Source organism: Bos indicus x Bos taurus, chromosome 24 (assembly GCF_003369695.1).
Source record: "Bos indicus x Bos taurus breed Angus x Brahman F1 hybrid chromosome 24, Bos_hybrid_MaternalHap_v2.0, whole genome shotgun sequence".
In the NCBI taxonomy this organism is placed as follows: Eukaryota; Metazoa; Chordata; class Mammalia; order Artiodactyla; family Bovidae; genus Bos; species Bos indicus x Bos taurus.
In genome coordinates this window covers 25,951,977-25,975,496 of record NC_040099.1, presented here as the reverse complement: position 1 = coordinate 25,975,496, position 23,520 = coordinate 25,951,977, and the positions used below count along the sequence as shown (strand labels likewise).

At 38.8% G+C, this 23,520-nt stretch overlaps 1 protein-coding gene across 1 annotated transcript in view; it reads left to right on the top strand.

The window, feature by feature from the left end:
• Positions 1-13,898, top strand: part of DSG1 (desmoglein 1) — a 44,376-nt gene extending 30,478 nt beyond the window's left edge. The window contains exons 11-15 of the mRNA XM_027525623.1: positions 488-778; positions 3,458-3,591; positions 3,896-3,968; positions 5,720-5,928; positions 8,775-13,898. Of these exons, the coding sequence (XP_027381424.1) occupies positions 488-778; positions 3,458-3,591; positions 3,896-3,968; positions 5,720-5,928; positions 8,775-9,794 (1,727 nt within the window). The 3' untranslated portion in view covers positions 9,795-13,898. The remainder of the gene's footprint in view (positions 1-487; positions 779-3,457; positions 3,592-3,895; positions 3,969-5,719; positions 5,929-8,774) is intronic.
• Positions 13,899-23,520: the final 9,622 nt, after the last annotated feature.

Genomic DNA, 23,520 nt, shown 5'->3' with positions numbered 1-23,520 from the left:
GTTTGAGGATATGAAGTTTTATCAGTAGGTGATGTCTATACAAATGACAGACCAACCTGCTCAAAGTCTGTTGGTTTTGTCAGCCTATAAAAGGAAAAAAAACAAGAACTGAAGATGAAAGACAGTAAAACAGCAAACAAAATATGGAGAAGTGTGCAACACACAGTCTAGAAATGTCTCCACACTGGCTTATAACACACTGCTGACCAACACATAACGTGACGTGTTCTGTGTATGTTTCTCAACACATGTTTCTTAACACATGTTTCTTTATTGTGTATGTTTTTTCTCAAGCACTAATATTTACTCGTAATGCTTTGATTTAAAATCTGAGTCGCAGACAAAAGACAATATGGGGGGTTATTGAACTGGTAGGAATTAAGGCACTGAAATAAGTATTTATGCAAAGAGAAAATAGGTTCATATCATCCAACAATTATTAAACCAAATGCATAAAATATTTCTTTCATTCTAAACTTTGTTACAGATGCTCTTCAAAGAACTTGTACTGGTACAATTGTTATTAACCTTGAAAATGGTGGCTGGAAAACCGAACGTCCAAATGTAAATGGAAGTACTACCTCTGCATATAGCCTTACTTCCGGAGGTGTTACCACTAATGGCTACATAACTGGTGTTGGTGGTGGTGCAAATACTCTTGCTGTTGGCACAAGTGTTTATGTACGTGAACCTGATACTTATCAGACAATAGGAGATAATGTACATTTTGGTCCTGCTGGCATTGGACTACTCATCATGGGATTCTTGGTCCTAGGATGTAAGTATTTGAACAGTTCTGTTTTTATGTGTCCCTCCAAAAAAACTAGGGAGGAAATTAGTTTTCTGTCCCTTTGATGAAATATATTCTATACATTCTTATTTTGTGCAATTATCAAGAAATTTCTATGTTTGGTGTTGGGTTTATGACATGAAAAAAAAATCAGTTTGATTTCTTAGAGTTCAGTGAGGATAAAAACTATTTTGCATCAAGTCTCAATGTAATAGGGAAGTACCGTAACAGGCTTCCCTGGTGGCTCAGTTGGTTAAGAATTCACCTGCAATGCAGGAGACTGCCTGAAATGCAAGAGACTTGAGTTTGATCCCTGTGGGGGGAAGATTCTCTGGGGAAGGAAACGGCAACCCACTCCAGTATTCTGGCCTGGGAAATTCCATGGACAGAGGAGCATGGTGGGCTATAGTCTATGGGGTTACAACAGTTGAACACAGCAACTAAACCACCACCAACCACCACCATAACAGACAGATTCAAATTGCTGTTTGAGTGAAGAAGACAGTAAGAAACAATTGATTGAAACAATCAGAAAAGGCTACATAGAACAAGTAAACTCTGAGTTGGGTTTTAACAGATGAATAGGAACTATCCTACTGGACAAGAAAAGGAGAACACAATACAAGAAGAAGAAAAAAAAATCCATGTGCACAGTCCCAAAAGAATGAGAGTGCAAGTAACTGCAATAAAGGACTCCATCAGAGAAGAAATAAAGGATGTGTCTGACAGTGTGATGAGAGTTGAGACTACAAACACAGGCAGGGGTTGACCTTGAGGGCACTTTATCTCACTTCAGTTCAGTTGCTCAGTTGTGTCAGACTCTTTGCAGCCCCATGAAGTTCAGCATGCCACGCTTCCCTGTCCATCACCAACTCCCGCAGCTTGCTCTAAACTCATGTCCATCGAGTTGGTGATGCCATTCCGCCATCTCATCCTCTATTGTCCCCATTTCCTCCTGCCTTCAATCCTTCCCAGCATCAGGGTCTTTTCCAGTGAGTCAGTTCTTCGCATCAGGTGGCCAGAGTATTGGAGCTTCAGCTTCAGCATCAGTCCTTCAAATGAATATTTAGGACTGAGTTCCTTTAGGATTGACTGGTTGGATCTCCTTGCAGTCCACGGGACTCTCAAGAGTCTTCTCCAACACCACAGTTCAAAAGCTATGCTAAAGCTGCACAGTCTAAGAAAAGAAGAACCAAAGAAAAGAAGGGGTAAACTCCAGCTTCTAAATTCAATTGTCTGAGTCTTTCCAAGGTTACCCAACTTTTCTGAGCCTTGCTTTTTTTTTTAGTATATATTTTTTAATTTTTATTTTTTAAATTATGAAGGTATGATAACACATTTATAGGAGACTTGGAAAACACAGAACAGAGTTACACATAGTTCCACTATATATTACAATATTTTTAAGTAGATAAGTTAAGATTTTTATTTGGAGTTTCAATATCAAACTCCCTGGGCCTTGCTTTTGCCTTCTATGAAATCATAAGACTTACTTCACAACACACTTTGATAATGAAAAAGAAGTATCACACATGGGAGCTTTTAGAAGTAGACCACAGGCTTCTCTGGTGGCTTAGTGGTAAAGAATCTGCCTGCCAATGCAGGAGACATGGGTTCAAGCCCTGATCCGGGAAGATCTCACATGCTCCCGAGACACTAAGCCTACGCACCACAGCTATTGATTCTGTTCTCCAGTGCCTAGGAGCTTCAGCTACTGAGTCCACAAGCCACAACTACTGCAGCCTGTGGGCCTAGGCGTGTGTTCAGCCACAAGAGAAGCCACAGCAGTGAAAAGCCCACATGCCACAACTAAAGAGTAGCCCCCAACTGTCACAACCGGAGAAAAGCCCACATGTGCAGCAACAAAAAACCCAGCACAGCCAAAAATAATAAAATAATTAAGCAAATAAATTTAAAAAAATTTTTAAAGAGAGAAACAGACTACATCCTGCGGTCACTAGAGAGGACCTGGAGAAGGCAATGGCACCCCACTCCAGTACTCTTGCCTGGAAAATTCCATGGACGGAGGAGCCTGGTAGGCTGCAGTCCATGGGGTCGCTAAGAGTCGGACATGACTGAGCAACTTCCCTTTCACTTTCCACTTTCACGCATTGGAGAAGGAAATGGCAACCCACTCCAGTGTTCTTGCCTGGAGAATCCCAGGGACGGGGGGGCCTGGTGGGCTTCTGTCTATGGGGTTGCACAGAGTCAGACACAACTGAAGTGACTTAACAGCAGCAGCAGAGAGGACCTAGTCAAGGATCTAGATATGAGGGTATAATGTTCAATGGATTCTCCAAGAGGTCTTTTAACATTGCTTTAGATGATCACAGAGTGGAGATGAGCCAAATGTTACAACCTCTGAGAAATATTTCTCCTTTAATACTTCCCTAAGTAATGACAGGGGGAAAAAAAACTCATCTGTTTTAATAGTATAATAGCATCTGTAATCAGAATATTCTGTAACAAGTAAAAATTGACTGCAGTCTGAAGCTGACACTGATTTTGGTATCTCACCAATATTCAGCTTGTTTTCTGAAACTTTCATAATTATGTTAGAATCAAGTGGAGTTAAATTAGGGATTCAAATTTAATCATAAGGGTAGGTCGTTTTGTTTTAGTGTGGTCCGACTGTTAATTCCAATATTCCTGTCTTTTCCCCACCAGTGGTCCCCTTCTTGCTGATGTGCTGTGACTGTGGAGGCGCCCCTGGCGGCGGGGCTGCCTTTGAGCCTGTTCCTGAATGTTCCGACGGAGCAATTCACTCGTGGGCAGTGGAAGGTGCACAGGCCGATCCTGGGGTAAGTGCTCATCAATAACAGGTGGCCCCTTCACAGGCTTCAAAACTCTTGAACCAAGACACAGGGAATCACTCACAGTCTAGACTATTCTTTGTTCTGAGAGAGCCAAAAGGGAGAACCAAGAGAAATCCAAGGTGCATCAAAATTGGATGACAGTAACCAAGAAAGCCTTTCTCAATAAGGTTCACATTGCTTTTAGTTTTGTTTTTTTTTTAATGTCTCAGATAATTTGAGAACAAGCCCACTGTATAATCACTGAAAGAAAAGAATCATTACAAATGGGAAAATGTTTCCTGTCCTTTAGGTTCTGGCCAGTAGTGCTGTACCATGCATACCAGCCACTAATGCAAATGTAATTGAGTATGTTGACAACTCAGGTAAGAAAAATTTTTTTTAAGTTTTAACAATTCAATTACTAAGAAGGAACTCTGTTCTCTGTCTTTGTATACCTTACTATTTCCCAACCGTCTTATCTTTACAATTGTTCCTATCATTCTTTTTTAGATGACTAATTTGCAAATTAAATGATAAAGAAAAACCTACAGTAATTACTATTCCTTTAAGCTGGTATTTTTTTAAATCTTCCATAATCATCAGAAAGTACACAGGTGATGATTGGGATTTCTGTTAAATAGAGAAGTACAAAAGTCAATTTCGGTTGAGATTTTTTTGTTTAATAGAGCAATTGTTATTCATTAAAAACTACTCATTTGAACTTAAAAATAACCCTATTAAATAGATGTATGCTCATTTATTGAGGCTAGCCTCTGCCTCTACAATTCACAAAATCAGTCTAATGAAAAGAGCAATTAATTTTAAAAACTCATATTTTGAAAATAATTGTACCATCTTGCTTCTTTTCAAGGTAAATAAATATTACCGATTCTATTTTTTTCAGTCTTTTTCAAACTTGTGATCATGACCTTTCCACTTTGAACTCTTCAAAATGGAAAAGACATAGAATGTTTATAACTTACAGAACTGGACCACATTCAAAAGGCGGGAGATGCTAGTCTAAACTTCTTTCTCCCCCTGAGGCATCTATTTTTGTTAATGACACCAACACCTTCCACCTCAAAAGCAGAAATTCATTGTTGACTCTCATAGCTTCCTATTCATTGACACCCAATCAGTTCTCAAGACTTAACAAATCTTCAAATCCACAAGGATTTATTTATGCATGTATTCCCTTATTAAGTCTACAAACCTTGAACAAAGCACAGTGAACAGCAGCAGAATAAGAAGTATGAAATGCTGTACCTAAACTGAAGAGCTTTAAAATATGAAAGCCATAGGACTGTTCCATTGTCAACATTCTCTGTCCATGGCACTTGCATAGTCTGGCCACCCTTTTATCTCATCTATATGGAATACTATAACAGACTTCTACTCACCCCTCACATTCAAATCCCAGAGTCTCCATGTAAACCTGTTCCCTCGCCATAGCCATGTTTTCTTCTCTGAAAGCTTTGGAGTGCCTGTGCTAGAGTCTAATATATATATACACCGAGTATTCTCATACTTTTTCTTTAACTTTTAGAATTTGGGTATTTTCCTCCAATTTGAAATCAAACTCTCTAAGGTATAGATAGGGTTTTGTAACCTCTAGGGAGCCCCCTTATCCCAGCACAACATATAGTAACTTCTCAACAAATGATGGGCTTCCCTGGTAGCTCAGACAGTAAAAAATTCCGCCTGCAGTGCAGGAAACCCGGGTTCGTTCCCTAAGTTGGGAAAATCCACTGGAGAAGGTATAGCTTACCCACTCCAGTAGTCTTGCCTGGAGAATTCCATGGACAGAGGAGACTGGTGGGCTACAGTTCATGGGGTCGCAAAGAGTCAGACATGACTGACTAACTAACACACATAGACAACAAATAATTAGTGAATTAACAAATTGGTTAATAATATTATTTTGAACTCAATATCATATTTATAATCTCCGTTCTTTATGTGTTACCTTCATTTTATTTCTTTGCTCGCTCACCACTGCATACCTGAATGAAGAAATTATACATTAGAGTAAGTTGTTAATTTTTAGTTTACAATACGCTAGAGAAAATATAGTTTACTGGATTTAAAATATAGTTTACTGGAAAGTAAAATTTAATTTGATTAACACTTTTAGGAGTTTACACAAATGAGTATGGTGCCAGAGAAATGCAAGATCTGGGAGGAGGAGAAAGAACGACAGGATTTGAACTAACAGATGGAGTTAAAATGTCAGGAGGACCTGAGATATGTCAAGAATATCCTGGAACACTAAGAAGAAATTCTATGAGGGAATGTAGAGAAGGAGGGCTGAATATGAACTTCATGGAAAGTTACTTCTGCCAGGTAAGCTCTCTGTCCCCATGCCTTCTCTCCATCCTGCACCCATATCTTTACCCCACGCTCAGCAACTCAGTCATGCCCAACTCTACGACCCTTTGGACTATAACCCACCAGGTCCCTCTGTCCAAGGGATTTTTCAGGCAAGAATACTGGAGTGGGTTGCTATTTCCTCCTACAGGGATTTCCAACCCATCTCCTGTGTCTCCTGCATTGCAGGTGGATGCTCCATCGCTGAGCCATCAAGGAAGCCCCATCTCTACCCTAGACCCACACTGTTTTCAACAAGGTTATGGTGGGCATCTCCTAACAAGGTTTCCAGCCTCTGGTCTTTAGATACAGATGCTGGCAATCTATATTCCAATTGAATAACATTTCTAAAACTCTGACTTGAGCACTTTGAAAGTGAAGGTGAAAGTGAAGTCGCTCAGCCATGTCCGACTCTTTGCGACCCCATGGACTGTAGCCTACCAGGCTCCTCTCTCCATGGGATTCTCCAGGCAAGAATACTGGAGTGGGTTGCCATTTCCTTCTCCAGGGGATCTTCCCAACCCAGGGATCAAACCCCGGCTTCCCACATTCCAGGCAGACGCTTTAACCTCTGAGCCACCAGGGAGCACTTTTCTCCCCTGCTTTCAAACAGCCAGTGGCTCCCAGCTCTGTTTTGTTTGTGGAATAAAATCCAAAATTCCTTCACATAGCCATTAACCAACTGACCTCTTTCCTCACACCCCCAGTTACTCCTTACCAACAACCCCACTTGCCAAGCACCTCTGCCTTATTCACACTGATCCACTCCCCTTCATGTCTTTTTTCATGCTGTGCTCGTCCTGGAATGCTTCTGTCTGATCATCTCTCTTACCAACCCCCACTCATCTTTCAATCCACTTTAAACATTTCCACCTTTCTGAAATTGTTAACTGTTTATCCTCTCATCCAAAATAGGATTGATGTTTCTGTATGTGTATTTCTGTAGCACTTTGTACATTTTATGTAACATTCCATTGCTAGAATCTGTTAGTCACATGCCCATGTCCATACATGCTCTACATTATGTTGCTGGTACCTGGCTCAGTTTCAAGCACAGAATAAAGGAGTAAAGGAAAGAGTAAAGGAAATTTTAAAAAGGGGATATATATATATATATATAAACACATATAACTGATTCCCTTTGCTATACAGCTGAAACTAACAAAGCACTGTAAAGCAACAATACTCCAATAAAATATTTTTTAAGAAAGCGTAGGCCCAAGAGCCATAGTACACTTCTAGGACATTCTAAGAACCAGAAAGAATTAATTTTGCTATCTCCAGGTAGAGACAGAATTTCCCTTAGTTATACTTCATAGGACACTTAAACCTTCAAAAATTTCTTACCTCTGAGATTGTCTCTCATACATTTATGTCCTTATACATCCTGCCCTAAAACACCTTCATTAACTCTCCTAATCAGAAAAACAGTGAAAAAGTCACTCAGTCGTGTCTGACTCTATGCGACCCCATGGGTTGTAGTCTGCCAGGCTCCTTCTCCAGGGAATCTTCCCGACCCAGGGATCAAACCCAGTGGCTGATATTTTGAACTGAAATACCAGTAAACTCTTTCAAATAGTAGCAAATAATAAGAGGACTGTTGCTGAAATCCATAGGCAGACTTCTTATCCATGTCCCTACACATGAATATTATTTTCATGAAAAGTACAATTTCTGCCTCAAAACTTTTGCACTTGTAGCTCCTTCTGTCCAGAACCCTCTCTCTCTGCTTTACTCTCCCAGTGACTTTACTCCAGTTTCTGAACAAACATCACTTTATGAGATGCTTTCCCTGACACTCTGTCTGAAAGAGAAACCCTATCTCTCTCTATTCCTTTACTCTGCACCTTCTGACAGATACTTTTATGTGTTATTTTCTGGTTCATCCTACTGAAATGTAAGCCCTATGAGAAAGGGACTTTACCTGGTTTTGCTCATTACTTTATTGCCAACTTCCTAATTGAGTGTCTGGCAAACAGTAAGGACTCAAAGCATAATTTTGAATTGACATGGCACAATGAGTTGGTTTGCTAGGTGTTTCTGATTAACCTGAAAGTTTGCAATCCAATATTGCAGACAAGAGAGATGAGATAAAAGCACACACATCTGTGGGCTTTCACTTTGACTTGACAGAGGTTTCATTTTTAAGAATTGTCTTTGGTCACCTTCAATTTTGAACCTCAAAGTAGCATAGACCCAGTGTCAAATTCTCCTCTTATCTTGCTTTAAAAACCACATTGAAATAAATCACCATATTCACTTCATCTGAAGGAAGACAAGTACAATCCCGAATGAACCCAAATCAACTCTAAACTGTGTCTTTTAAACAAATCAAAAAAACACACAATTCTGGCATACTTTAGGTTCTGTGTTTGTAAGTATGTCCTTCTAACTTGGTTGCAAAACAATTTATGTGATTCTTTTCATGATTTTGTGTCCAAAGTGCACCAACATGAAAAAGTCCATCTAAATAAATATCAAAATATATTATCAAAATTACAGTTAATTTCTAACCAAACTCTTTCAAGTAATTACATAATAACTTCTAAAGAGTCTGTGGAGAAGGAAATGGCAGCCCACTCCAGTATCCTTGCCTGGAAAATCCCATGGAGAGAGGAACCTGGTGGGCTACAGTCCATGGGGTTGCAAAGAGTCAGAAACGACTCAGCAACTAAACAACAAGAGTGTCTGGAAGACGTTAGAATTTTGCTTTATGTGTAGTTTTCTGGTAAAGCCCTGGAAGAAGAAATAATGATAAAGACCTCTATTACTGTTAAAAAATGTATTCATCATTCCATTTTCTCTTTCGCCTACAAATTCAGAAAGCATATGCTTATGCGGATGAAGACGAAGGACGCCCATCCAATGACTGTCTGCTCATCTACGATATTGAGGGTGCAGGCTCCCCTGCGGGCTCTGTGGGCTGTTGTAGCTTCATTGGAGAAGACTTGGATGACACCTTCTTGGATACACTGGGGCCGAAGTTTAAGAAGTTGGCAGACATCAGCCTGGGAAAAGACGTTGAACCATTTCCAGACTCTGATCCCTCTTGGCCACCTGAGAGCACTGAGCCGGTCTGCCCTCCGCAGGGAACAGAGCCCACTGGTGGTGGACACCCACCCATCTCCCCACGTTTCGGCACCACCACCGTCATCTCTGAGAACACCTACCCCTCGGGACCTGGGGTACAGCACCCTACGCCGATTCCTGATCCTCTGGGCTATGGTAATGTCACCGTGACCGAGTCTTACACCTCCTCGGGCACTCTGAAGCCCTCTGTCCACATTCACGATAACCGACACGCATCAAACGTGGTGGTGACAGAGCGGGTAGTCGGTCCAATCTCCGGTGCCGACTTGCAGGGGATGCTAGAGATGCCTGACTTGAGAGACGGGTCAAACGTGATAGTGACAGAAAGGGTAATAGCACCAAGTTCAAGTCTGCCCACCACTCTGACCATCCCTGATCCTAGGCAGTCTTCCAATGTAGTAGTGACGGAAAGAGTGATCCAGCCAACTTCCGGCATAGTGGGCAATCTGAGCATGCACCCTGAGTTATCAAACACCCACAACGTGATTGTGACGGAGAGGGTAGTTTCCGGCTCCGGCATCACGGGCAGCAGCAGCCTGCTGGGCAGTGCAGGTGGAGGAAGTGGTGGTGGCATCGGGCTGGGCAGCCTAGGAGGTGGCGGGGGCCTGAGTAGCAGCCTAGGGGGCGCAGCCACCATCGGCCACTTGAGGGGTTCCGCTGAGCATCACTTTAGCAACACCCTCGGTTCCGCCTCCCCTACCACAACCCGGAGTCGAATCACAAAGTACAGTACAGTTCAATATACCAAGTAGCCAGGGACCCCAGCATGCTTTTTTCACCGTCATTGTGATTTAGGTTTAATTCCCATCACCACAAAACTAACAATGTGATTTAGGATGCACAGCCACGTGCTAAGAAAATTGTGGCACAAAGTGAGACACCACAGTGAGAAAAATCGATGGAAACAGTGCCGTTGGGCAAGAGCTCTCCTGAGCCTTTATAACTTTTTTTTGTATATTAATACTAAGGCAATCATGACCATGAACTAAAACTGGAGACAGGGGCTTCTTTGTGCCTGTAGGGTCTTCTGTGCTTTTGTGTGGCCTCTAGTGTTTCTCCAGCACGTGGAACAAAACACTGATCTTAAGATGGCAATGGTCATCATTCTTCTTGCTTGGTTTTGAAATTTCATATAGCTCAGGCAATATTTTTAAAAAACTAAACATGCAATATACACTCAAGTATGTGGGAAGAATTTGAAATGTGCCCCCAAATGCCTGGTCTGGTCAGTGTCACAGATGATATAAATAAAAACTCAACCACATATTTAGACCAGGGTTAACCATTAAAGAGGGCTTCCCTCATAGCTCAGTGGGTGAAGCATCTGCCTACAATGCAGGAGGCCCAGGTTCGATCCTGGGTCAGGAAGAGCCCCAGAGAAGGGAATGGCAACCCACTCCAGTATTCTTGCCTGGAAAAATCCCATGGACAGAGGAGACTGGTGAGCTATAGCCCATGGGGTCGCAAAGAGTCTGACACAACTGAGCTACTAACACTTTCACTTTAACCATTAAAGAGTAAAAACCTGGCTACACATCCAAGTCCACAAGCGACCAACCACTCCCACCTTAAAAACGGCGCTAGATGAAACAAACCTCAAATTAGGAAATGTTTCCTGGGAGGGAAATTCCCTAAGAGAGTGGCAACAGAGTGAGACCTACTAGGGGTGAGCTGGCGCTGTGTGAGCCTCGATCCTGCGCTGGAGCTTCAGCTACAGTTCCTATGGAGTCAAGGACTTCTCTGATTCTAGTTTGTGTTTAGTGGTAGATGCAATAGTGATGAATATTGTATACTGGTGAGGTTGCAGGGTATCACACTTGTTTCTCCCTTTACCACTGTGGCTCTGACCTAATAAAGGAGAACCTACCAGGTGTACTTCTCTGACTGAAGCAAGTAACACCTGACACGGTTGTCATCACTAGTGGTAAATTATCTTCCAAAGAAGCAGATGGGAACCGCATTGCATTTTCAGATTGTGTTTTTAGTGTTATTCCTTTATATTTGCAGCTCTTTATTACACATTTTCTAAGTTAAAAAAAAGGATTTGGGATGAGCTGTGAGAAAAAGCCTGCAGTATAGTTATGCTTTGGGGAGATTATTTGAAAGGGATCTAAAAAAATTGTTTTTAGAAAATGTAAAATGTTTAATGGGGGGAGCTAGAATGTTTCAGTAAATTAATACCATACTGTTGTTTTTAACTGAGTTTCGTACTTTTTAAAACAACCCTCTGCTGCTATTTTGAAGAGGTCAACTAGGAACTTTTAACAGAGTTGATGATATTGTGTTAACATGAGTGAAGTTGTACTAGACAAACCATTTTCTTATTCTATTCCACCCTCAAACTGAATTTTCTCGCTAGCCTAAATTTTCCATTCCTGATTTGTCATAAGCTCTTGGATTATCTATGCTCCAATTTATAGTTTCCAAATTATATATTATATTTTTATAACTTCAAAATTTTAGTAATGTGCTATTTATGGTAAGTCATTTCTGTGAATTTGCTATATAGTGTTACCTGGTTAAAAAAAATCTCTGAATAGAATCAAAGCATTCTTAGAGGTAAATTTACTATTGTATAGTAGAGGCATTTTTTTTCTTTTTTCTAAATTCAATGTTAATATGTGCTCACTAATGTGAAACTAGATATGACAAAAATCTTTTAAGGATTAGCCTGCCCCAATTACTCAATTTTCTAGAGTGTCATAAGATCAAAGAATAGTTATTGGACTTTCAACACTTGTCAAAGGGGGATTGTGAGTGAATTATTTTACCCAGAGCTATTTTGCTCTATGTTACAGCAAATGATATCAATATTTTCAAATCTACAATATACATCTTATATTGACTCTGTAGACTATGTAAAATTTTGATAGTCTTAGGCTGCAGTCCATGGGGTCGCTAAGAGTCGGACACGACTGAGTGACTTCACTTTCACTTTTCACTTCCATGCATTGGAGAAGGAAATGGCAACCCACTCCAGTGTTCTTGCCTGGAGAATCCCAGGGACAGGGAAGCCTAGTGGGCTTCCGTCTATGGGGTCACACAGAGTCGGACACGACTGAAGCGACTTAGCACCAGCAGCAGCCGCAGCAGCATGCCAAAATGCAGAGATGTAAATAAAATCATTCACAGAGAGTCTTTCTTTTATTTCTCTCATTTAGAGGTTCCATTAATAATGGGTAATCTTTCCAGAAATAAAGCATACTTGAGTATGTCTATATCCAGGAGTTTGAAGAAATAAAAATAATTATTAATTAATTGCTAGTATTTGTCACTTTGATATGACATATCATACAGAAGTATTTTCTTAAGACTTCTGATATCTTCCAGAGGCATTTTTTAGATAGTCTAACAAATGCCAGAGTGACTATCTTTAATAACTATTGTTATTAAGATCCATTAGTTACATAAAATCATGGGAGATACAAGAGAAAAATGGCAGTATTAGTCATCAATCTTCCTAGGAAGATAATTTCAAAATAAAAATTTTTTTTCAGGATTACACATTGATGTTCTAATTCTTTATCCCTAAATTTTAAAATTATCTTTTTAAGACAGCAACCATTCTAAGTCATTTAAAGTCATGTAATTTTTTTAAAATGATCAGTCTTTAGGAAGAATTTAATCCTTCTCTTTAAATGCTTTACTCTAATCCATATACCTTATATCATTCCATAGATGTAAAGATATGAAAATATCTTTATAAATGAATAGTTATATTTCAAATCCATATTGCAAGCTGAGTCTCAGATCAGCTTGCTCCTAACAAAAGAGAAGGAAGAAAGAGTTATTTATATGTTATGTATATATAGTTTGAAAATAAAGTGTTTAATATTTACAAAACATCCTACTCTCCAAAGATGTAGTCCTCAGGGACAAAAATTAGTGTACTACAAATACTTTATTATTTAATATCAATCAAAATACCATTTTGAGCTAATTTTGACACTGAATTTCAAATATATCTGCTAGGTAGTATTAGCTTGCCTGATATAATGATACTTGCACTAAAAAATTTACAGAAAAAGTATCTATTTGGGGTCATTTATAGGCCTTCATCTGCACATCTGCTCTACATTTTTGTATAAAGTTTTTAGCCTCATAATCTTTATTCAATGTACTATTCTGACACAATTTTAATTATATAGCTTCAAAAATTACATATTCACTCTGTATGTTTCCAGTTACTACATACACAATTCATTTCGAAGTTTATACCAATATTTGAATGTTAGTCAGAGTATAACATATATGACAGCCTTTGACTTTAGCAGGAGTTTAAAGGTGTCGTAATCTTGGCTAAAACGGCCCTCACTTTTTCAGAAAAACATATGAAACCCAGAACAAACTTCTGAAGGTATTGCCACATTTCCTCATGCCTATTTAATCAATTCTAACTTTTGAGGGACTCCTGGTGTTTGTAAGACTTACTTCACATTGTATTAGAATACACGGGTCCATGAAAGAGAATCTGTCTTCCAGTTCTAAGTTATTCAAATCCTGTTAGGATGAAAGCATAAGTGGATCAATCTACTCTCCATCAAATAATTTTAAAACAATGAATAAGCTATTGTTTAGTTGTCTACATTCCTCCATTTTGTTATATTTGAATTACTAAACACTTTATCATCAAACTGTACGTAGTCTAACTTATTTTTCTTTTGCTATTTTACAACTAGTTTTAAACTCTAATATTCATCTTGGGTGATGTTTACAACAAGGTGCTTTTCTTCCATTTTCAGTATAAATGTTTTGGGATTATTTGGGTCCTAATTCCTTGCATGGTCATCTGTTGGCTATTTTAAGTTGGTTTGTAATTTCTAAAGAGTTATGTTTACAGCAATAAAATGATTCATATGCCTTCATTATCTTTTCTGAATTGCAAGGTGGGGATGGGTTTCAACATATAAAGAATAATTAGGAGTTATCAAATCTAGTTATAATTTTCAGTCCATATAAGGGAAGAAATCATTTTATTTTCACACTGTTAAAATTTTTTATTTTTGATTTCCTAATTCATTTCATCTCATGTTTACTGAGGAACCCTCTCTCTAGAATGCTACTCAGTTATGTCAGAACACAGCCTTAAGCAGCCTCATGTAAATAAGTCAATGATCAATAATGCATTTTAAGCTTTTATTTGATACTTTTAGCATCTTTATGTTTTCACCTTTTTCTCTTTCATACTCTGATTTTTTTTGTTACACCAGCATTTTATATCTTTTAAGTGGATTTTCTTATTTACCTTTAAAATCATGCCTTTATTATCATATCATCATCTTTTTGCTCTCCAATGCCACTTTCAGAACATTATCATCTTCATCATTATCATATTCCCCTTTTCAGACATATGGGATCTGCTTATCTCCCCCTCCCTCTCTTCTTCTTGTGCTATTTTACCAACCTCTTTATAACATTCCCACTTTTACTACAGACTCTTGTACTCTGGCCCACTGTCTTCTGTGGCTTCTCCAACTCCATGGATGAGGCACTCGGTACCCCACATTCTCAGCTCCTACACCTCCATTCCCCCAGTTTCCTCAACCACTTGCTTCCTCATCATAACCCAGCATGGCAGGACCTCAAATGCGTCTCTTTCAATTTCTCCTTATCCTTCCAGCTCACTTGCTGACAAATTCCAATTGTTGCACTTCCTCTACTTCATTACTCTTTGGACTCCCACCACTTTCTCAGCATCTGTCAGCTTCACTTCCCTCCTTGTCTATCTAGGCACAGGGCATTTCAGGCCCAGGGGACAACAAAATTGCAAGCATTCTGAGGTAGGCATGTGGCTTGGGGGATTCAAGAAAGAAGAAGAGACCTACATGTGGAGTGAAAGAAGGAAATGAGAAATGAAGTCTGAGAGGTACCAGGGGTGGGATGGAGTTTGACCTCTCAGGTCATTGTAAGAATTCTCACTTACTCAGTGACATGGAGAGCCACTGGAAAGCCTGGACAGAGGAATACTCTGATCAGGCTTGTATTTTCAAAAGATCACCTGTTGCTACCTCTTCCGTGCGCACACGTGTGCTAAGTTGCTTCAGTTTTGCCCACTCTTTGTGACCCCATGGAGTCCTATTACCTGGTTTGACCATACAATTTGGTAGCAAAACAAGTGACAAAAATAAACCAAAAGCCCAAAACAGTTTAACAGCAACATGCAAAAAGAAACTGGAAAAGGGGCACTGAGCAATAAATTAAAATCCCACTATAAAGTATCTTGAAAGAACTCAAGCATAATAAATATAAATGGAGAATATTGGCCAAAAATTTCGAACAGATGCCAGTTTCTCAGCATGGACTTGGTGACTGAGCTCAAATAATTCAAACTCCAGCTGACTCTGCGAGGCTTACTTTTTCTAGTTTTACAAACAAAGCTCAATTATGCCAGACTTGGGATATTCCGGTCTGCTCTGTGCCTATGTCCTAGCCATCCTCATGTAAAGCCTAGGGACGAAATCCCCGGCCTCTAGAGCTTTCCTGCAACTGCTCAAAATCTCAGGCTATAATTTTTATCAAAGTTCTTATCTGGGACTTTCCTGTGGCCCAGTGGTTAAGAATCTGCCTACTAATGCAGGGGACATGGGTTCAATCCCTGGTCCAAGAAGATCCCACATGCCATGGTGCAACTAAGCCAGAGAGCCACAACTACTAAAGCCCATGCACCTGGAGCCCACACTCCACAGCAAGAGAAGCCACTGCCATGAGAAGCCGAGCACTGCAACTAAAGAAAGCCCAAACTAGAGAAAGCCCGTAGCAACGAAGCCATAAATATATAAATAAATAGAAGTTTCTATCCAGTTGGACCCAGAATGTAATTGGTCACATTTTTCAAAGGAAAATACTTTGCTGCATTCAAATTAATAGATATCTCTTTCCAAATGTATGCCTGTTTTCTGCTTGATAAATGACTCCCCCAGGCTTCTTGTTTATTTTAATCACATTTTCAATTGGTTTCACCCAGAAGTAGACCCTAAGATAGGATGTGAGGGTAATGTGGAGGGAAAGGATGGAGAGGAAGGAACCACAGGTAGTAAATGGTGAGATGAAAGAGGGGAGGGAAAGCAGGCAATAAAAGCCAGGGATCATCATGGACAACTGAAGCCCAGCACTTCTGGGAGGGAAAATCCCTCCTGGGGAAAACTCTGGGAGCTGGCGTGGTACGTGCACCATAAAGATAAACTATCCTGGGAATGAGGGCAATATATGCAGAGGGTACTGAAAGGATCTGTCACAAACACTGGTACCCTCTATAGAGCACTCTCTGATCAAATATGTGACACAAAACCTCAGAATTTTCTGATTTGACAGGCCTTCTTGAACATTCCACTGTAAATAAGAATGATCATGAGTTAATATAGCAACAGAGTGGATCATAAAATCCAGTGGAGTAAAATAGGAAAGTCTTCAGGTCCCCCTTGTCATTAACTTGTACCTTTATGATATTATATCGTGTATATTAATTAGATGCTTGTCCCTGTAAAGTGTATAGACATATAATCATTCTCTTATAATACATGACTTAGCTTTACTGTTACCCATTTAGGAGTGACCTTGATAGATAATCGGTTTTGATGTCTACTCACTGCCAAAAACAAGGGCTATGAGTCATTTAAATTCATCATTTTCTGTGTATGTAGTCCCAACACTCTAACAACTTATTTCTAATGACAACATGACCATTTACTCTGTTTTGAAGATATATTCTTGCACTTAGCTTATTGAAAAACATACATTGAAATTTCTATCGTCATTATTTGAATATGGAAGCAATTAAATAATAAGCCTTGAATTAATGTGTGATGCAGAGAGGTCAGCATAGTGACAAGCAGAAACTCAATAATTATTTTCTGGATACACGAACAAATGCAATTCATTCACACTTCAGTTTTTCTAAAATCCATTCTCGCCTTGGCAGTCTGTATGAGAACTGAGCCCCTAGATTACATTACAGAGCATATCAAATTCCACTGTTCTCAACAGAAATTCTCTTTTGAAATTATTCTTTGGCATGATGATGTCTCATAAGGAACAATATAATTCAATTTGTTAGACTGTAAAATGTACCCTTCCTTAAAATGTCTTAAATACGTTTGGGGAAAGACTAGATATATAAAAATTTAGACCTTACTAGCAGGTGGTTAAAATTAAGTGGTTAATGAAAGAAAAATAGTTTATTTCCAAATATAACTATTTTTCAAATATCTGAAAAATGAGTCCAAAAAACTGCAATGAGAATGTTGCTTTCTTCATATGACAAAGATCATGATAGTAATAGAGAAGTGCTCTGAGAATACTATGAGATTAACAAATCATATCAATGATCATCTGACAGGTGAAATCAAATATAGGTAGACGTTCATACCTTTTCATATGCTGTTCTCTGGGACAAAAAATAAAGGTATTTCTTTCACATGGGAAGAATATTTTACCAGATACCCCTGCTGCTTAGGTGAAGAGCATGTCAAAATATCTATCCATCTTTGCTCTCTATTAGTGATCAATAAACAATTTTGTAGTTGGTACCTTAAATGCTAGGACAAGTTGAGGGCACCTGGATAGAGAATATTAACTTTACAGTTTTCCTACCAAGGCAAAAATCCCCCCACTACAAACTCATAAGTTAGTATTCTACTTTATAGATTGTCTTCCATAAACATGATTATTGAACATCTATCACCAGGAAAACTGATCTGTTTTCAATATAAAGACAGAAATAAATGTGACCCTAGAAAACACAGATGTAAACTGCAATAGAGAACTCAGGCCAAGTTAGGTAATTTATAGGTCCTATTTGGGTAACTATCTGGCTGGACTTCTCTTTGCAATGCTCATTATTAACAACCTAAAAGCTCTCCGTCTAAAACATTATTATTCGCAAAGTAAGAATAATAAGCCATATTTTTAAGACATATTAAAAACTAATTATATAGAACAAAATTTTAAACACATACAAAATCGTTAGAAATTAATGTGTTATAATCTAGAGTAGCAAACAATAAGAAAATCATATTTAATATGTAACAGTAAAAACTGAATACTAGTTTATATTAAAAACAGTGTATATCTACACCTAATGCCAAAAGTGTTAATAAATGTCAAATCTATTAAAGATATACACTCTATAAATTATGAAAGAAAGAATACCACTCAAAGAGAATGCACTGACTGCTAGTTTTTCTATAAAAATATATCTAATTTAATGTCCTAAAATCTACAAGGGAAAGAAATAGGTAAGAAATCTGCTATTCACAGAGATAAATTAACTCACTCATGGTAACAAACCCAGTTTATAAAATTTCTGGAATTTGAACCATATGTAAATTTTTACCCATTTCAATATGCCACACTGGCATAGTTCATTGACCTTAACTGTAAATAGGTAATTCTATGAGCATGACAAATAAGATGTTATAATTAAAGTACGTGAAATAAATAAAAGTATGTTTTAACTTCTATGCAGTAAAAACTAACAAATGTGATAAAAGTGAAGATCATGAAGATTTCCAATTAATGATAGTTGAGTCGAGATATTTTTATGCTACTCAACTCTATGAAATAAAGTAATAGTTGAAAATAACAATCTACCTTCAAAAGCCTACATACACACATGCAACGTCCACTAAGTACATGAAACGTGCACCAAAACTAGCAAGTTCTAGTTTTGAGGCAGTAGATATTCCTCTAGATCTCTTGTGAAGATTTCTCTAAAAATAAATGACACAGCCTTTCAAGACTTAGTGATGTAGGCAGGCTGAAGAATCATCAGAGAACATTTTTACAGGAAACCCATTCCATATCACTGGTCAGTAGGTGAGTCAAAGCTGAAAGGCAGACTCCTTAAAGATGTCATTGTTACTTTCTGACTCCATAGAAATGAGGAAGGCAGCAAGAGAACACTATAGCACATTCAAAGTAACCCAGAGACTTATCCAGCTAAACTTCATGAGAAAAGTTCTTACAGCAGCAATAGGGAACTAAGAGATATCAGGATTCTTTATAACTGCCTATTCAGTGTAAAAATATAATCATTTTCAATTTCAAAATTAAAACATACCCAAGAGAAACTCAAAAGAGAAAAAAAAAAGCTGAAAATAATTGCAACATATAAGAGGTTAATTTCCCTTACATGTGAAGAGTGTTTATAAATCCATAATTAAGACCTCAGTGACACAATAGGAAAAAGGAAGCAAACTTTTCACAGAAAAAGAAACACTAAAAGCCAATAGCACTTCCCTCCCATGAAGAGGTGCTCATCTTACCATATTAGAAAAATGTCCATGTTTTTCTGCTGCCATTTTGGGTTATCCATAGGTCCTGGTTAATTACCCTGGTTCAGTGACTTAAATTTCAGCCTGCAACTCCAGAATTACCTAGAAAGTTTGTTAAGAATAAATGATTCTAGGTTCCACCTCCAGAGATTCTGATTCAGTATATATGGGGTCCAGAAACCTGAATTTGTTTTGTGCTAGACCAAACGATTTTGGTGCAAGTAGTCCAGGAAATATATTTATAAAAGCACTGCCTAGCTTTTGACTTTCCTGTATCTGGATTTCTTCCAAAACAACCTGAGCCCAGATCGCATTCAGAGTCTGCTTGGTGCTTAACTAAGCATCAGAGGTAAACTACATACACATTACAACTTTGCCAAAGAGGGGCACTGCCAGTGCCATCGAAGTAGCCAGAGTGACATAAAAGTAACGACCACATGGTGGAACAGCTGCCACTGCTCTAATGACCAGGAGTCAGGGGTGAACGACAAAGACATCTGTGGGGAGAAGCAGGCAGTAAGTATACGTCTCCTGCATTGGCAGGTGGGTTCTTTACCACCAGCGCCACCTGGGAAGCCCATGCAATAAGCACGTAAGTAATAATTAACACAGAGCTAGAAGCCACGCTATTCTTTCTGCCCTTGTTTGGAATACATCCCACACCAAGGACATGAAGTCACAGAGAACCAACAAGGCACTTCTGTCTGTGGGTAAGTATGATTTTAGGGTGTAAACTAACATCATCCTTATGGTACTAACGTAACTCTTTAGGAAACTGATGTTTAACTCTGTGATTCCAAACACCCACTAAATAACCTGGTTTGCAGCACCCTGGTTGTCATACATAAACTGGTTTTAATGAGGAGACAGGTTGTTTGTCTTCAATGCCATTATCTCTAACTGAACAGACATGTACTCATAGTAACTGCTCTAGGTCAAAACCAAAACAGCTTTGTTTACCTTTTGCCCATCCCCCCAGGCCCATGCTAATGAAAACCCTTTTGCTTAATTAAGTCAACTCTAGAACCTACTTGCCTCCAGCATTTGACATAGTTTGGGACCATAAATACTTTTAAATTTTCCTTTCCTTTAAAACCGGTTTTCAAAAAATTAAGCTGCACTTAGACACGTAAATCATATCCACCAGTAATCCTAAAATATAATTTTATGTAAAACTTTGCCCTAACATCATTTTCATAGTATCTTTGCCAGTAGAGATGTCTTTTTTTCCCCAAAAAGAATTTGTACTGGAATGTACTGAATTAGCTGTCCTCTGTAGCATTCTTTTTAAAAATCATATTAAAGTGCTCTCTATGTGTTAGGAGGGTATGACGTTTGGATTGAAAATATACTATGACTTTGGAAGCAGGAAGAGACAATATTATAGAAGCACAAGAACAGTAATTAAATATCAAAAGCACCCCTGAAATTCAATGTACACTTTCATGTGAGGAAATGAAATACTACTGGTTTGATTTCAAACATAAATAATAGGGCACGCTTAACTTGAAAATTTCCATTTACAGAGTTAGGTGGTAAACTTAATAGTTTGGTCAACTCTACAACATAGAAAGGCTGATTCATGTTGATATATGGCAGAAACCAACACAATATTTTAAGAAATTAACCTCCAATTAAAAGTAAATTTACATTAAAAAAAAAACTGACTATGGTCAAAGTTGCACACATTGGTAAATATACCAAAAAATGTATTCACTTATACACATTAAATGACTAAATTTTTCAGTATGTGAATTATACCTCAATAAACCTCTCATTTAAAAAGAAAGGTAACATTCAGCCATCAACTCTTTTCTATTTTGCCTTCACGGATCTACCATAACTGAAAAGTGGCTTGAAAGTGTTAGTCACTCAGTCGTCCAGCTCTTTGCAATCCCATGGACTGTAGCCCACCAGATCCTCTGTCCATGGGGTTTCCCAGGAAAAGCACTGGAGCGTGTAGCTTTCTCTTCTCCAGGGATCTTCCCAACCCAGGGATCGCACCCATGTCTCCTGCATTGCAGGCAGATTGGTTACTGTCTGAGCCACAATGCAGTCCTTATTTCTATTGCTTATTGTTTCTTTTCTTTGAAATTCACCCTGTGAATAGCAATTCAGATAGAAATTCTGTATTTCAGAAGGAATCAATCAACAGTGGTATAAACAAAAGAAGGAAATCCTTGTAAAATATCTCCATACCTTTCTCCAAGGGAAAAGTATAATTTTCTCCTTGTGAAAAACAACAACTCATAGGGATCTAAACTTGTTTCATTACTTTGCTTAGGCAAATTAAATTATTATGATTCAATTAACTAAAATAAAACAAAATAAATTCCTTTAACTGGCTAAACAATGGTCAGTTTTCGTATGATGATCTTAGTATAATACACCATTAGACCTTACCTCAGAGCCTGCTTGGAAGTTGTTATAGAAATAGAACCATCATGATAGCCACTGACTTCTCCCTGATCCTTTAGTTCCTTCTTAAACTCAGACTGACCCAACATTCAGAACCATAAATCCCTGCTGGCTTCTCCCATTCGCTACTGTTCTGTAGTGACTCCCACTACAATCCAAGATCTCCCACGTTTATTCCTGCCTCTTGGTCCAGAGCACGGTACTGAAGCAGTGAAGCTCCCATAACTCTCTACCATCCTCTCATATTCTCCTTTTGATGCGGACACCAAAAAAGAATTAGTATATGGGCCATGATAAACTGGTGGCACACAGAAAGAAGGTGTCAGTCATATATTTTTTAAGCCTGGAATTCCATTTATTTGAGACTCTTTTCTTCTCCTGTGTTTTTACAATTCAAATTCAAGCAATATTGCACATTACATTTCCACAAGACACAAACCAGACCTGTTGGTGCTATGTTTCTAGGGATGGAAATAATGCCACAGTTAGCTGAGGAATAACCCCACTCACTGATACAGTGCAAATTCTCATTGTCCTTCTTTATTCCAAGCTAAGTCAAATCCTTCGTACAAAAATAAAAACAAGGTCATAGTGTAATTATAGCCAATGAAAAGGTCTCTGGGAAGCTGGATTGGAGAGAATCATCTCTCACCACCCTTTCTCTTAGAAATAATCTCAAGCAGCAGCACCGTCTGTACCTTTGATATTCAAAAAAACAAAGGGGAAAATGCTGTGCATTCCAAAAGCCCCAAGCTCACTGGCACCATTGAGAGAGGATATATCTCAAAGAGTAAAAAGTAATTTAATACTGTTCTGACGTAGCTATAAAAGAAAATTTTTCTATGGTAGGTACAATTGTCACATTTCAAACCTCTGGACAAAAATTTATGCAAATGAAGAAGGATGAAAGCTCAGTTGGATATAAAAACGTTACAAGAGAATGCTTTGAATGCTTATTTACTCAAGCATCAGTTCAGTCACTCAGTCGTGTCCGACTCTTTGCGACCCCATGAATCGCAGCACGCCAGGCCTCCCTGTCCATCACCAACTCTCGGAGTTCACTCAAACTCATGTCCATTGAGTTGGTGATGCCATCCAGCCATCTCATCCTCTGTCATCCCCTTCTCCTCCTGCCCCCAGGTTTCCATAATTCTTGGTTTAAAGACTAATCTAGCATACAATTAAATAGTTGGTTAATATCCACCCCATGAAGGTATGTGCATTAGTCTTATACATTCTGAAGAGCCACTCAAAGATGTATTTTAAAACACAATCCACACGCCTGCTTTATCAGGTCATCTTATATATTCTTGAATTAGGCAGATATAGGTTGTTCAGTGGTAGAATTCTCACCTGTCACACAGGAGATCTGGGTTCATTTTCCAGCCTATGCAGCCACAATGTCCCCTGTTTAGGGGCTTCCCTGGTGGCTCAGATAGTAAAGAATCTGCCGCAGTGCAGCAGACCTGAGTTTGATCCCTGGGTCAGGAAGATCCCCTGGATAAGGGCATGGCAGCCCACTCCAGTATTCTTGCCTGGAGAATCCCATGGACAGAGGAGCCTGGAGGGCTGCAGTTCATGGGGTCGCAAAGAGTCAGGTATGACCAAGCGACTAACACACACCCAGATACATAGGTTAGCTTAGGCAGATACATCCAAATACTGTCTCTTTGTAACAATTCATTTTTTAACGTTGCTTAAGTATAATTTCCTGCTCTCTGTCCCACAAATACCTTTAACATATCACTCATTTCTCTTCACTTTAGAATACTATGCCAGCCCTCCAACT